We start from the raw sequence: 15,031 nt of genomic DNA, 5'->3' as shown, positions 1-15,031 counted from the left end.
CCTTCTTTCCCTTTCAGACTGTTGTAACAACCTACTATCTCGTCTCTTGAATATCAATCTCTCTTTATCTTAATGGATCTCCTATATCACTACTAGATAAAATTTCTTAAAACACAGCATTCGTCAAACCATTCCTTCATTCCTGAACCTTTGGATTTCATTAAATCCTGAGTTTGAACACTGCCTATGTGACTTTGGACTAATTATTTAACCTTTTGATTTTTTTTAATATGGAAAGTGGGTAACATGATCATATAGGTTATTTTGAAGATTAAATGAGATTTAGCACAGGCAGTTGTACTTAGCACAATGTTAAATGAAAGGCTGGATAAATACTAATTGCTACTGCAGTTATGGTTAGCACACATACTACAGTTTATTTTAACTGTCATTCTCCCATATAAAATTGGGAATCCTCCAAGGGATTCCTGACACTTCGTACAGGTCTTGGAACATGATAGCAGCATATTTGTTCAGTGAATGGTTAGAACACATTGCTGCATACATCATAAGCATACCTATTAACTGCTCACCCATTACTAACACATTTATTTAAAGAAATTTAACTGTTAGAAGGAGCTCTCCAAATAATCTTACAATATGTATGTCTTATGAAGCACTACTCAATTTATCTTGATCTTAACATGATGGAACAAGAGGTTTCTGTTGGGTGTTTGGTTTGTTTGTTTGTTTGTTTTTAATAGCAAGCAATATGTGCAAAAAGCCTTCGCCTCATTTCTAAATTCTACCTCATTCCCGATCTCAACCTATTCCTTGACACATCTCCAAGTTAGCCTCCTCCAGACTTACCTTTTTTTTCCAGGCTTAAAATGGCCATCAGGTTTTATTTTTTTGCCTCTGATATCCATTCATTTGGCAAATTATTGGGAGAGTCTGTGTCAAAGAGTAACTACAACAACAACAAACCCTTGAACTATCCCCGGGTGTCCATCCTTTATTCCTGTAATTATTATTCAAACCCTACTACCTCTCAGATTATTGTAGTGATTTACTAGTTCCTGTCTCAAGGACCAATCTCTATCTTGTCTTTCTCTTTTCTAATTGATCCCACATATCATTGCCAGATGAATATTTCTAAACCACAGCATTTATCACACCACTTCTTAGTACCAACACCTTTACTGGCTCCATTTTCTGTAAAACCAAATGTGCTTTTTTTTCAGTGTGAAATTTGACCTATCCCTTTGAGATTTGATCTCAAGCTGATGGTTCAACCTTCCTTCCCATCTTTTCCTTCCTTTCTCTTTGCTCACTAGCCTTTTTCTTTTAATATCACAACCAGTCTGTGTGCCCACAAACCATTCTGGTTCACTGTTCCTGCATAGATGGTGTTCTCTCATCTGCGTGCCCTCCCCATCCCCTCACCTACTTTTTCTGATGGAAGAACATTTTTCCCTTCGTAGTTCCATCTAAAATGTACCTCCTTCAGGAAGATTTTTGTGATCTCGCTTCTCTGCCTGATGTTGCACTAATTTCCTCCGAGCCTCATTGGAAAGTGCCTCTGCTTTGAAACTCACATGCACGTAGTTAAAAATGCCTGCTCTATAGAATACAATAAATTCCAGTTTGAAGCCTGACTCTACCTTGTATAAATGATGTAATGTTGGGCAATTACTTTACCTTTCTAGGTATCAGTTTACTTCTCTGTAAAATGGAACTGGTATGTTTATACATTTGATAGGAGTACATGTTATCATGCCAGAAGGCAGTTAGCACATAATAGCTTATAATCATTGACAATACACTACAATTACTACTACTATTCCATTGCTTTGTATTATTCTTTCTTACCTGTCTTAACCTGCTCCTAGGTTATGAACTCCTCCGACATTGGCCTCTGTGTTTTCCCTGCAGAACATCCTCATTGGAACTACTACTCAATAAATATATACATTGAATTCAGGTATATTAAATGAATCCCACCACCATCAACAACAAAATAAGTGATTTACTCAGTATATTTTCATCAACAAGACATCATGACCAAGCAGACTTCCATGCCACCAACAAACTCTTCTGGGAGGTCTTGCTGTCTTCACTTCATCTCTAATACTGTTCTGTATGGCAGACCTGTGCTTTAGTGCCTAAAGAACACCGGCTAATACCTTCTACCCATTTATTGCCCATCATCTTGTCTATGGCACCAGTCATCATGAAGGAAATGTGTTCCTCACTCCTGCAGTACTTAAGAATATGTTCAAAGTCGAGGCGCCTGGGTGGCTCAGTCGGTTAAGCATCCGACTTGGGCTCAGGTCATGATCCCGCAGTTTGTGAGTTTGAGCCCCAGGTCCAGCTCTGTGCTGGAAGCTCGGAGCCTGGAGCCTGCTTCGGATTCTGTGTCTCCCCCTCTCTCTGCCCCTACCCCACTCACACTCTGTCTCCCTCTGTCTCTCTCAAAAATAAATAAACATTAATTTTTTTTTTTTACAGAATATTTCAAAGTCTCACTGAGGGGGCACCTGAGTGGCTCAGGGGGTTAAGTGCCCGATTCTTAATGTCAGCTCAGGTCATGATCTCAGGGTTCATGGGATCAAGTATCAGGCTTCATGCTGACAATGCAGGGCCTGCTTGGGATTCTCTCTCTCTGCCCCTCCTCTGCCTGTACACAAGCATTATTCTCTCTCTTTCTTTCTCAAAATAGGTAAACTTTAAAAATAAAAGTCTCAGTGAAGAAATCAGTTGAGAAAAAAATGGAAAGTTTGAGATAATTTCCTTTTAACCCATAAACTTATTCCCTCAAAAAGTTTTAATAATCATCCTAATAGCTGATACTTATTGAACCTTCTGTATATGCCAGGTACTGTGTATATGATGTATATGTTATGTTCTCTAATTTTCTTAAACCAACCATTCTATTAGGAATTTATCTTTATTTCCTTATAGTCCAAATGAGGAAACTAATACTTTTGGTCTCAGTTTAAATGATTTACTCAGACATCTGGCTCAAAGCCTCCACTAAGATACACTTTCTCTCTCTACTTTCATAAGTTAGTCATGATTTCCCTCCAAAGCAAGATATCCCCCACTACCTACACTCAGTCCTGTCTCTCCCTTACCCTAAGTGAGTGGCCTGTGACTGAGTTGAATAATCTCAATGTTAAAAATGCTGCCTGTTTGCCTTGTGTGAGGAATTGGACCTGTCTGCAGCCCTTGTATTCTTTCCTCAAGCTTCATGTGTTTCTTCTGGATGGAACGACATAGAGCACTTGCCACTGAGTTCCTGCAGGGTAGCTGTCATGACAGGCTCACTTTTAACCTCTTATTCTGTACCTTCACCCAGACTTTTGTCCTAACATCTTAGCTAATAACAGGTTTCCAGCAATTACTTGAATCACTGCGGTGGTTGGATCTTAGAACATTTAGCTTGATTAATACTATTGGATTGAATGTTCTGTGACTGTCTGCTTTGGTTTTAGTATGTCTTTAGAAAGTTGTATAAAGTTAGCTGTTTAGATCCAAGCACAACTTTTAGCTTTTCTCGGTGTAATTTTTTACCCTTTACCCCTGTTTCATTTTGAATCTGTTTTTCACAAGAAGCTGCCAGTTCCTTTTTCTTTCCACTGCTAGAATATCCTCTCCACCTCGTTCTCTAAATTTTCCGTTCTCAATCTGCCTCCAAAACGTAAATTAATGTATACGCTTTCTGCTTGCTGGTCCCTGAACCCTACTCTGTGTTTTGCCTAAACAAATGGCATTAATAGCATATTTCCACGTCGTAGTAAAATCTCACTTTCTGAGATTAGAATTCAAATAATTGTGTCTATCCCTAGTTGCTGTGTTTATCTTTCATGAAAGGTGCATATACAGAGAATTCTCCAGAACTCCAGCAGGTACATATAACACAATAGTTTTGTTCTGCACTTTTAAAATAAATAAAAATATATGGACTCATCTGTCAAGCTTCCTTTTTCAAAAGCTTTTCTTTCCATCTTGGAATAATGGATAGCATTTTATGAAGAGCATGGCAAAACATGGTATGTATAAAACTTACAATGACTTGAAATATTAAATAATATTTAATTCTCTATAACTTCCTGAATATTACAGTCTACAAAACCAAAAGTCTTTTATGCTTTTTTTTCTGGGATAATACTTTTACAATAGTAGTTTAACATTTGTCACATATCCTTCTTGCCAAATTATTGTGACTCTTGTGTATATAGATAGCATGGGCTTATTCTGAGATATCGAAAATGAGAAACTTATAAAGTATAAATGAACCTTTAAACTGCATCTCCAAAATGGTTGTAGTGTTTTGAAACAAGATTGATTGCTTTAACAAATTATAAGATTAACTTTATTAAGTGAGTGTAAAAATAGAGGATTGTTAGTTCCTAAGGAGTAGGTATCAGCATAATACGTAATATTTATTATGTTTTACAGGAGGGGTTTTGAGCTAGGTAAAGAAATGTTTGCAAAATAGGTAAGAAAATTCATAAAGCCATCCTAGAAATTATTAAGCTGAAATTTTGAACTCTATACTAAACACTTACATTCCAAAAGCCTCAATATAATACATATGAGTGCTGTCTATTAGCACATGGATATTTAATACATTTGTTAGGAAAGATTTGTGTTATGTTCTAAGTGCAAAACTATAAAAATACATAGTAAAGGTAGAGATAAGAAAAGTTTTAATGGTTAAATGAGATTTTTGTCTTTGTTTCTAAAAGTCTTTAGAACAGTACCATTACCCTATTAATACTTTGGGTTTACTCTTCCTCAAATACCTATGAATGAACTATAAATTGGTTATTACATAAAAATTGTTGCTTTGTGGTCCATTAAAAGCTATACAACTTTCTCTTCCCAGTAGATATTTTATATTCAGAGCATATAATGTATACCTACATATAGTATTTCATATATATGTGTATCCATATAATATCTGTATTCTCACACTGAAAGTATCAAGAAGAATCTATTTTATCCCATGATATTATCACTCTAAGATTTGTTTTATTTTTAACTTTTTCTCGAGGCCTCTGATATACCCTGCTTGACTGAACAAGTTTTAAATATATCAGCAATATCTGAGCAAAACTCATTTGAAATTTATTATCAGATTGAAATTCCATCATATTCCACAAATGCTAGAAACTGACATGCTCTTTTTTACAGTTCCTAATGATAATAAGTTTGCAATAGAAACACATTAAAAATAAGCCTAGTCCACTGATGAGAATATATTTAATGTATTTATTTTAGATTGCTGATAATTCAGAGAGCACTAAATGCAGAGTGAATTCATCAGGCATTTTACTTTCTTATGCTGTTCTCAACTTTCTAGCAAGGAGCCAAAATTTTACCATTTTCAATTTGGAACAGAAAAGCATTTGTAACAGCTGTAGCTCTTAATTTGACATCCAGTTTCAGGTCATTTTCATGTAAATAGGAAACAATAGAGACCTGCTTACAATTTCTATAACAGGGATGTTTGCTTCAACTTTATCATTTTTCCTCTGGCAATTTTATTTTCTGTCTGTGGGATTAAAGGAGCCAATAATTGTTCACGGTTATTATTTTTCATCTTCATAAAAACTTGTTAGTTCCGCTCTTTATTACTCAAAGTTTCCCAATGTCTTGTATATTTCAGTCATACACACAATCCATTAATGTTTCTAGCTCATCCTCTCCTTAATCTGGAGTAGGTTAGGCGGGTCAGGCTTTCTATTTCTTTCTATAATACATTTTCCCCAGGCTTTACAACTTCTTTTTCTACCTCTAAAAAAAAAGTAGGAGGTGAAAATTTAGAACTGTTCCATTGAATACAACTGATGCCTTACTGAAAGGCAAGTGTAAGTTTTGATTTATAATGCTCTGAACATGCCCATATGTATTACCAACTGTGGCTTCACTGTTGTAAAATGTAATTCTGTGCTTTTTCTGATAAATACATATTTTATTTCAATTTTCCTGTTCTGGAGAGGAGAGCCTACTTTATGCTTAAGCATAGATAGGCTTAATTCCATGTATTTTATCATCTGTAGAGTAATTTCAAGTGTGTCTCAATGGGGAGAAATTTCATTTTTGTGTACATCCTTTTAAATATGTTGATTTATGCAGATTAACTTCAATAGGAAGTTATTTTTGTGGGTCGTTATTTCCATTTGTTTCTCTTCTGGGGAAAAAAAATAGAAATCAGATAGTCTTAAACATTTTTATTTCCTGTATCTCGTGAAAATACCAGCAAATCATATACTCCTTTGATTTCCTCTCTGCTGTTGAATTTACAGTAGTTGTGTTTTGTTTTGTTTTTTTTATAATATGCTTCTTTTTTTTCCCCCCCTGCCCCAGTGATATGACAAGAACAGTGGAGATTTCTGGGGAAGGAGGCCCCTTGGGAATACATGTAGTGCCTTTCTTTTCATCTCTGAGTGGAAGGTAAGATGTTTTCTTTATATCAGAAGCTCATGCTAATGAAAAACATGACTTCAGCTCATTTTCCCAGACACATTTCAGAAGAGGATTAAGTGTATAACTCTGTTATTCAGATAGATACCTCAATATGTAATGTCTGTTGGCCACTTACGTGTTAGAAACAAAGTCATTTCCTTATAGGATACAATGGAAAATAAATAATGTCTATAACAGTTTCTGCATTTAGTGTTCTTATCAGTTACATGTACTAAACAGAATGCTTGGAAAAGATTTTAATGTATTTTTAGGCAAATATTGCCACTGATTTTTTTCATGTTCCTAAATACAATTCAAAAGTGAGTATAGTAATCCAAACTGATATTTCCTGATACTGCTCAGGTATATAGAACTTAGGATAATAAATATTCTAGCTTTATAAGTAGCTGTATCAGAAGCTATGTGTTTTCATGATTTTAAGTATAAGTAAAATGCCATGGGGCTAGTTTTTTTCTAAAATAAAATGTAATCATTTAAAAATAGTATACCACATCCTTTTGAAATTATACTGTAATCATTTAAAAATAGTATACCTCATCCTTTTGAAATTATATTGTTAAATCCATAGTGGCAAATGAGAATTTAGATGTCAGCATTTCTTGAAATTCATGTCCACCTAACTGAATATAAAACTTGTTTTACTGATGGAAATGAAAGTATGTGTCTGAGAGTTAATATTACTATTCTTTTAACAACTTTACAAAACTAGTGTCATATATTATGTCATTGTTCAATAAGATGACTGCCTTTAGCACAGATTGATATTGACAAGGGCTATGTTAAAAGAAAGGGCTTTTCTTAAAAGAAAATCAGTTTCTCACTCATGATATGATTTTAATTAATTTGCTAAATTAATTTTTCTTATATTAAATGCTTCACTGAAAAGGCAGAATGTCTTATTTTAGCGTAGCAAAGCAAAGTCCAGAAAAGTCAGTTGAATTTTTTCAAAGTCACACAAAATCCAGATCCCTACCCCCTCACTCCATTGCTCTTTCTAGAGCAAAAATTTTCCCAAAGGTTATATAGTATTCATTTACTGATTCTGAATATTTATTCAGTTCAGTCTGCCACATAGCAGGAAAAGCAGATTTAGTCATGATATTTTGGTTGGCATCATTTTCAGCAGGTAGCCATCTGCTACCTGTAATTGCAAAGTCATCACCTTTTTTTGCAAATAACGTCTGATGCCAAGCTCTTGCTGGAATGAATGTTCTCTAAAAAGAAATGAACTGAAAAGCTAGTGGCTCTTATTGTTTCATTTCCTGTATGTGTTAATAAGTGTGTTTATAAATGTTATGGGTTATGGCACAGGACAAGCTGAGGTTGTTTTTGATAGACAGGAAGAGTATTTATCCAGTTGTCATGAGAAATTCTAATGGCTTTTGGCAGAAGTATACTGATAGAGCTTTGTGAAACGCCAGAGCGGTTAAATTACCAGGCCCTTTAGCATAATGAAGCTGGAATAGAACACAAGATCATCCCAATTTCCAAAACATGAAGAAATGTACGATGTGACAGTCACCATACGTCATTTTCAATAGTTCGGAAAACAGGTTGACCCTATAGACCAGAAATCACCATCTTTTACATCAAATGAGAAAACACACTAAAATGTATTGATTTCTTCCCTTCTCCTTCCTGGTTCTGATTTCTAGCATAAGCCCTGAAGAATAGAAAGAGTGTTACACTTGGATTCAGAACAGTTGGATTTGAATCTCAGTGTTCTCTCTTTCATAACTTTGAGCAAGTCCTCTAAGCTTGCCTCTTGTGAATACCTACTTCACATAAAGGTTATGAGGATTAAATGACATTAAAAATATGAAAACTCCTTGTAAAACACACAACATATGAATGTGTAAATTATCAGTATTATTAATATTATGGCTAAAACGAAAAAGCCTGGTTCACAAGTGAACTTTTATAAGTTCACGGTCAACTGTTTAGTAACTTGGTGAAATAGTTGTATATTTTTTTTTTTGCTATCCATTAGTATTATAGAAAGGAAATTTAATTAAAAAACATAAAAAATAATATGGAAGTGGAGACATGAGCCAATAAAAGTTAAGAAGTAATGAGTACAGGCTGAAACAGCACACTTAACTCAACCCATGTGTTTAGATGCAACTGAGTACAGAGCGTGTCACACAAGTGTCTGACTTCATAATGCCATATGGTTTCAGTGTGTGAGCACGGGGGCTGGGGGGGGTGGGTGAGTTAAGGTCATAGTGGTATACTTAGTGCTTAATTTCCTTCCTTTTATTGGCTTGTGTCATTATTTTAAATTAGAATTTACATTTAATTATTTACTAAGACTACTGTAATTGACTCTGCTTCCAATTTCTCCATATATATATATATATATATATATATACATATATATATATATATATATATATATATATATATATATGTAGTTTTTCTTTTAGAAAAACACTGCCATACCTGTTGTTGAATAGGAAACCCTGAGTGCAATACAATGGTGGCTGTACTAGATAAGGCCTCAATGGATTCATTAAGTACCATAGCTTAGGGTGTTGAATGCCACTTGTATGGAGGCCCCTTGGCTTGCACAGTAAGAAACAAAACAAATATACACAAAACTGAGTTCTTGCAAAGTAAAAAGCACTTTCATTTCATTGGCTTAAGAGAAAAAATAATGTAGTTTTGTTTTAGAATTAAAAGCATGAAATCTAATTGTTTCCCAGTAAAGGTAGCAGAGTATACCTTAGTTTCCTAGTAAAGACAGCTGAATACGACAGAGAAGAAGGAACGGGTGGGTGAGGATCAACACATAATGCAAGGATAGGAGATGTTTGGATAAAATTGCAAAGCTCGTAGAGTGGCCAAGGCCCGTGATACAGTGAGAAAAGCGGAAGAGGTCAAGGAGTGTGGGGTGGGTTAGCTTCTAAACGATTATTAGAAGAAAGAGAAGCAATTGTCCCCCCCTCTTGTTCTGTGGGGCAGTGGATTTCAGCCTCCTTTATCACTGCTCACGAATGCAAATTAACTGGCTCCTCCCCAGCATTGGTCTTTAAGTCCCCGAGAGCCTTGGTCCCAGAGGACACGAAGACCACAGCCCACAACTTTGGGGCAAAGAGGATAGTGAGAGATTCTTTTCTTAGCCTTCTCACACTGGTCTGGATGAAATCAAACTGGAGGGAATCCATCCCTTCTGTGGAAAAGAGAAGGCAGGAGTGGTTTGTTGCCAGGAACCAAACTAATAAAATCAGTCAGTTTTACATTTTACCAAAATTACCTCTGACACATGGGTTTTACAGTTGAGCTTATCCTGTCAATAAATTTTTCATGGAAAGTTAGGTTATTTGGATCAGCGAGGTTCACATCGCATACTCCAGCTGTAATATGCCAGCTAAATTGCAACCCAGTGGCCTGAAAGAATTAATTCATCTCCCAAAATGTGAAATTAAATCCTAGGGAGTAACATTACATGACTGATGATGTACTGAATTAAATTAAAGGAAGACTTGAATGCTTGTTAAAAAAATATCGCTTACATAAACGAGTTTATAACCACATGTGAGCCTCCTAATGGATCATGTTATTGTGAATCCACAAAACAAAAATCCAAAATGTGAACTATTACAGAGTTGTTTCATTTAGGAAGAAACACTATTTTGTTCTATTTCTTCTTCTTCTTTTGCATGTCGACTAGGTCATTTTTTAATATTATGAGATTAAGGTAGGATTAGTTTCTTAAAAATATTAATTTGAATCTCAGATCCTTTATCAAATAGTAGCTTTGGCCCCTTTTTCTTCCACACAGAATATTGTGAATTTACTAACATAGAACCAGGAATGCAGTGTATAAAACACCCCCGGTACACTTGTGCCCATGACCCTGAGCCTTCCCTACTATAGGTGGCGTGACTGTCTCCTGCATCCACTGGAGTAGAAACCTAAATACCACCGCATGTGCCACCCCTTGCCATCTTCAGATGACCCGAGCTCATTAAATGAACTGGGTCCTGGGGGCAAAGGGCTCACTGTGAGGCTGCTCTAAACAGGAAGATGATTTTCTCCAACACTTTCATGAGAGATTGCCCTTCCTCCATGGATGCCCCTGTTATCCACGTACAAAATGTTCTCATATTTTATTCAGATCTGAGATTTAATACAAAGGGGCTGTGTGATAACATACAAGGGCTGTATACAAAAAAAAAAAAAAAAAAAGAAAGAAAGAAAGAAAGAATGACAAAGCAGAAAGACAAGAGGACGAGGGACAAGGAGATGGCTGTTTCTCCGTGCCCAGCAGATTCCTCTTGGAAAACGTATCTCTCTGTCTTATTCTGGGAACACAGCTAGGACCCTGATATGCCCCAGGAGGAAGCTAGGTCGCATGAGAAATAGCTGAAACGTACACAAGTTTGATGTCTTAGTTTTGGATTTAGATACTACCAAAATGTAAGAGTCACATATACACACACACAATCTAATTCTTGATTGCTATCGTTTTCTTTCTCCTGTAATTGACATTTTTTTCAACCCCTTCCCTCCTGACTCTGAGCCACAGCCACAAAGCACCATTAGCCCCCGGCTCTCTTCTCTGAATCCCAACGCTTACTGGTTGAAATTTCAGACAGGTCTTCCCAAAGCCCTGCCCCATCATGTCACCGTCTCCCTCAGAAGCAGTGAGCGGTGACTGTACTGCTATTTCCAGCCTCATTCGATTGAGTTCATCAACTAGTGTCCGAGGCCCCTCTGTGTGGCTCTGGCCTCCCCATCCAGTGTTGGCTCCCCACATAAACACACAGCCTTCATCCTGCCACCAGGTGTATCCCTTTCTCCCCCTACCTAAATCCTACTCATTCTTCTGAACCAGTTTACATCCCATTCTCCCCCCAGATCCTCCTATGAAGACTGGACTTCTGGATATCTGTAGGTTTTTGGTTTTTGGTTTTAATTTCTACTGCATGCCAAGCTCATACTGACTCATTGTCCTGGTCCTGTAGCCGTGTCTCCTATTCCTCCATCCTGAGCGTGGGAAATGCTCCACACGTACTTGATTCAGGGGCACTAACAAATGGGACTGAACCGCCTTTTAAACTGAGCACGATGACCTGTGCTTAGGTGTCTGCTTTCTTCTTAAAATGCAAATTACTGGAACAGGTAGTAAGGCTGCGCAAAAGTGCGGTGAATGCCTAATCCTCTCCCACTATTACGCCTCAGGTTGTCTCAGCACTAACCCATTACAGTCAGCCTTCTCCAAGCCAGAGGCCTCTGTATCCTCAACTCCACTGAGCTGTAGGGGTCTTTTCTAAGAATACCGCAAACATGGCAATGGAGTGGTGGACCATTGTACTCCGGGTCACTGTTGATGTGCATCTGTCTTGAAGGGCTTTCTCTTTTCAGTGGATTTTTTTTTTTTTTACTAAGGATTTAAGTGACAAACGGTTGCCTGAATATAAAGCGTAATTTCTTTCACAAAGAGAAATCGATACTTCTGAATAGTTGCAAGCGGAGAAATAATTAGCATATTATTACTCGGTAATTCTATTTCAACCTCAATTTTGCGTTTAGGATTCTAGGACTCTTCATCCGCGGCATTGAAGAAAATAGCAGGTCCAAGCGGGAGGGACTATTTCATGAAAATGAATGTATCGTAAAAATCAACCACGTGGACCTCGTAGACAAAACCTTTGCTCAGTAAGCATTTTTTTTCCATTGTTTTATGTACTGTGTTGATCCCTGAGTTAAAATCATCACTTAAAATCATCACTGAGCTCTTAGTGATCAGAACTGTAGGTAGTAGGTAGAATGTCTGGTCAGTCGCCTTTGAATGACCCCAGGACATCCATTTTCAAATGCATCTTATGTGTGAGCTTCCTTGAAGGCAGCCTGCACATGTCCCTGTCAGCCACAGGAATAGTAAACTTCGGAATACCCCAAGCCTTCCCGCCTGGTTGTCTGGATCATCGAAAGATGGGTTTGTTTTGCTTGGGATATGGGTCAGTTAAACTGGTATTTGATGACTCTTTTCACAGACTGTTAGTTCAGCTTATTAATTAACCAGCTTTGTGTCTGCAGTCTTCCTTAAACCTAAACATCTGTGAGAGATTTCAGTGAGGACTCAGTAATAGAAGCAAATGAAAAAAATAAAATAAAATATTCTCCCCCAAGAAGTCATTTTTCTGCATGTGAAAATGTTATGGGAATAGGTTCTCATAGCCAAGAATTAGAGTATGCAGTGCTGATGCCGATTTTTTTAAACGTATGTTGGCGTTGCAGTGGGGTTCCGGAACAAGGGAACAAATACTAATTAATATTCCTTAGTAATGACCACCAGCTTCTCTTGTTTCTGACCAAAACAACTCATTGTCTATATTCTCTGTACCATTCTCCGTCAGTATTTGTATGTTTGATGGCACTGGGAGTTGGGGGCAGGCGGTATAAGTGGTTGTGGGTAGGAGGGCCTGTGGGCACTGGTTGCTTAAGTGTGGAAAGAAATAAAGAGTGTGGGGAGCCTGGGTGTCTCAGTCGATTAAGCATCTGACTTCAGCTCAGGTCATGATCTCACTTCAGGTGAGTTCAGGCCCCGCCCACTTTGGGCTCCATGCTATTAGCATGGGATTCTCTCTCTCTCTTTCTGCCCCTCGTGGGAATCTCTCTGTTTCCTTCTCTCTCTGCCCCTCACTCACTCGCACCCTCTCTCAAACAAATAAATAAGTAAACAAATCTTATTCTCGAAAAAAAAAAAAGAAGAAAGACCGAAAAGCCTATTTCTTAAAATAATAATACCATTCTACTTTTTACAAGAACTTGATAGGTATGCAATGTGGAAATGGAGGCTCATGAAAAATCAGTATGAAGGTAGTGTGGAGTAGAAACTGACTCCCAGTCAAGGAACTAACCAGAGGGGTTGGGCTGCCTCTGTGAGATCTTCTCCCCCTCCCCCACCAACATGGAGAAGTAAGGTTGAAGTGGAGGTTGGTGGGCGCTCAGATGGCAGTTGGAATTATGATTAATTATTATTTGGTATGGCTGTTAATGACACAGACCTAAAATAAAGGTAGCTTAAACAAGATGATTAATTTTTTTCCTAAAGACAACCAAGTGCAGAGGCGGCGGTCCAGAGGTGGTACGGCAGTTCCTCAAGCATCAGCAAGAGAGGCGTTTTCCATCTTTCTGCTTTGTCATCCTTACTAAGTGGCTGCTCTCTTTAAGTTGTGTCGTGGTCACCAGAGGGCTGCTGGGGTTCCCCCATCACTTCTGAGTTTCGAGAAAGAGGAGAAGAAAGAATTTACTGGCTCCCAGCTTTCCTGTAACCCTTTTGTGTAGATCATGTTGGCAAGACAGGCTGGGCAAGGTAGTCAGGGGGCACAAGGAGGCAGAAGGATGAAGGAGACGAAAGGTAGTAGGAAATTTGGGGCAAAACACCCAGGACTAAGACAAAAAAGTAAAAAATACAGGCACTCTATAAGAGAATAGCAGGGAGGGTGCGTATTAGATTGATAATTCGCTATGACATTTGGTACAACCACTATAATCGATATCTCCAGGAGGAAATGTTTGTGTCAGAATTGAAATTCTGGAACACAACGCATTTCAGGGAAGACCTGTACTTTCGAATAAAGCCCTAAAAGGAAACGAACTGATAATCTGGTCAGTAATACAAAATAATTTTTTTCATCTAAAATTAAAGTTTGCTTTTATATCTACTTTAGTAATTGCCTCTGGGCAGATTTTCAGATTCGGAAATACTCAAAAGTTGTGGGTCCTTGGACAGGTTATTTGATCTCTCTGAGCCTCATTTTCCTCATTTTGCAAAATAAGAGTGAATTATACTTACCGAAGAGGAAATGAGAAGATTAAGAAAGTTGTTAAAAAGATCAAATGAGAGAATTGTCCATGTTAGCTACCCAAGTGTCGCCAGCCCAGTGTCTGGGTACCTCGTGGTCAAGTCCTAAGTGGTAACTAGTACTTAGTTTGCAGCCATCCTGGTAGTAATAGTGACAGTTTCTCCTTTCCCTGTGCTACTGTGCTCTCCTGTTGCCGTGGTTTGGGGTGCATTAGGGGCCACGCTAGAGCGTGGTGTCGTGACATATTTACTCCCTCTCTTTGAAGGGCTCAAGATGTCTTCCGCCAGGCAATGAAGTCCCCAAGTGTCCTCCTCAATGTGCTTCCACCTCAAAACCGTGACCAGTATGAAAAATCAGTCATTGGACCGCTTCACATTTTTGGTGACAATGATGGCGTTTTGAGAACAAAGCTGCCTCCTCCTGTCCATGGAATATCAGGAATAAAAACAGGAACAGGAACAGGGCATCCTGAAGAGGATGCATCGACTTCCCTGCAACAAAACAAGAGCCCCCGAGTCCCAAGACTGGGTAGAAAGCCATCCTCTCCCTCACTCTCCCCTCTCATGGGGTTTGGCAGCAAGAAGAATGCAAAGAAAATTAAGATTGACCTAAAGAAAGGTAATTATTACATGATGCTTAATAGCATTCTATTATTGTAACATGTAAAATTGGTTAAGAGAAATGCATTAAGGCTAATTTTGTTCATTCTCCCTTCATTTAATTGTATCGAAGAATAGATTTAAGTAAGTTACCTAAGTTTCTTGAAATTGTACTAC

At 37.8% G+C, this 15,031-nt stretch overlaps 1 protein-coding gene across 4 annotated transcripts in view; it reads left to right on the top strand.

Annotated features, from left to right (window-relative positions):
* The window catches only part of PARD3B (par-3 family cell polarity regulator beta), a 1,023,096-nt gene that overhangs the window by 541,520 nt on the left and 466,545 nt on the right, over window positions 1-15,031 (top strand). For 3 of the 4 annotated variants that reach the window (XM_047872373.1, XM_047872372.1, XM_047872375.1), the window contains exons 6-8: window positions 6,319-6,405; window positions 11,977-12,102; window positions 14,521-14,873. In XM_047872373.1, the coding sequence (XP_047728329.1) occupies window positions 6,319-6,405; window positions 11,977-12,102; window positions 14,521-14,873 (566 nt within the window). Of the gene's footprint in view, window positions 1-4,392; window positions 4,445-6,318; window positions 6,406-11,976; window positions 12,103-14,520; window positions 14,874-15,031 lie in introns of those variants that run through there. The other variant, XM_047872376.1, reaches the window with a different exon arrangement.

The sequence above is a fragment of the Prionailurus viverrinus genome, chromosome C1 (genome assembly GCF_022837055.1).
Source record: "Prionailurus viverrinus isolate Anna chromosome C1, UM_Priviv_1.0, whole genome shotgun sequence".
In the NCBI taxonomy this organism is placed as follows: domain Eukaryota; kingdom Metazoa; phylum Chordata; class Mammalia; order Carnivora; family Felidae; genus Prionailurus; species Prionailurus viverrinus.
The sequence above is the reverse complement of the archived record's forward strand: the minus strand, read 5'-3'. Positions and strand labels throughout refer to the sequence as shown.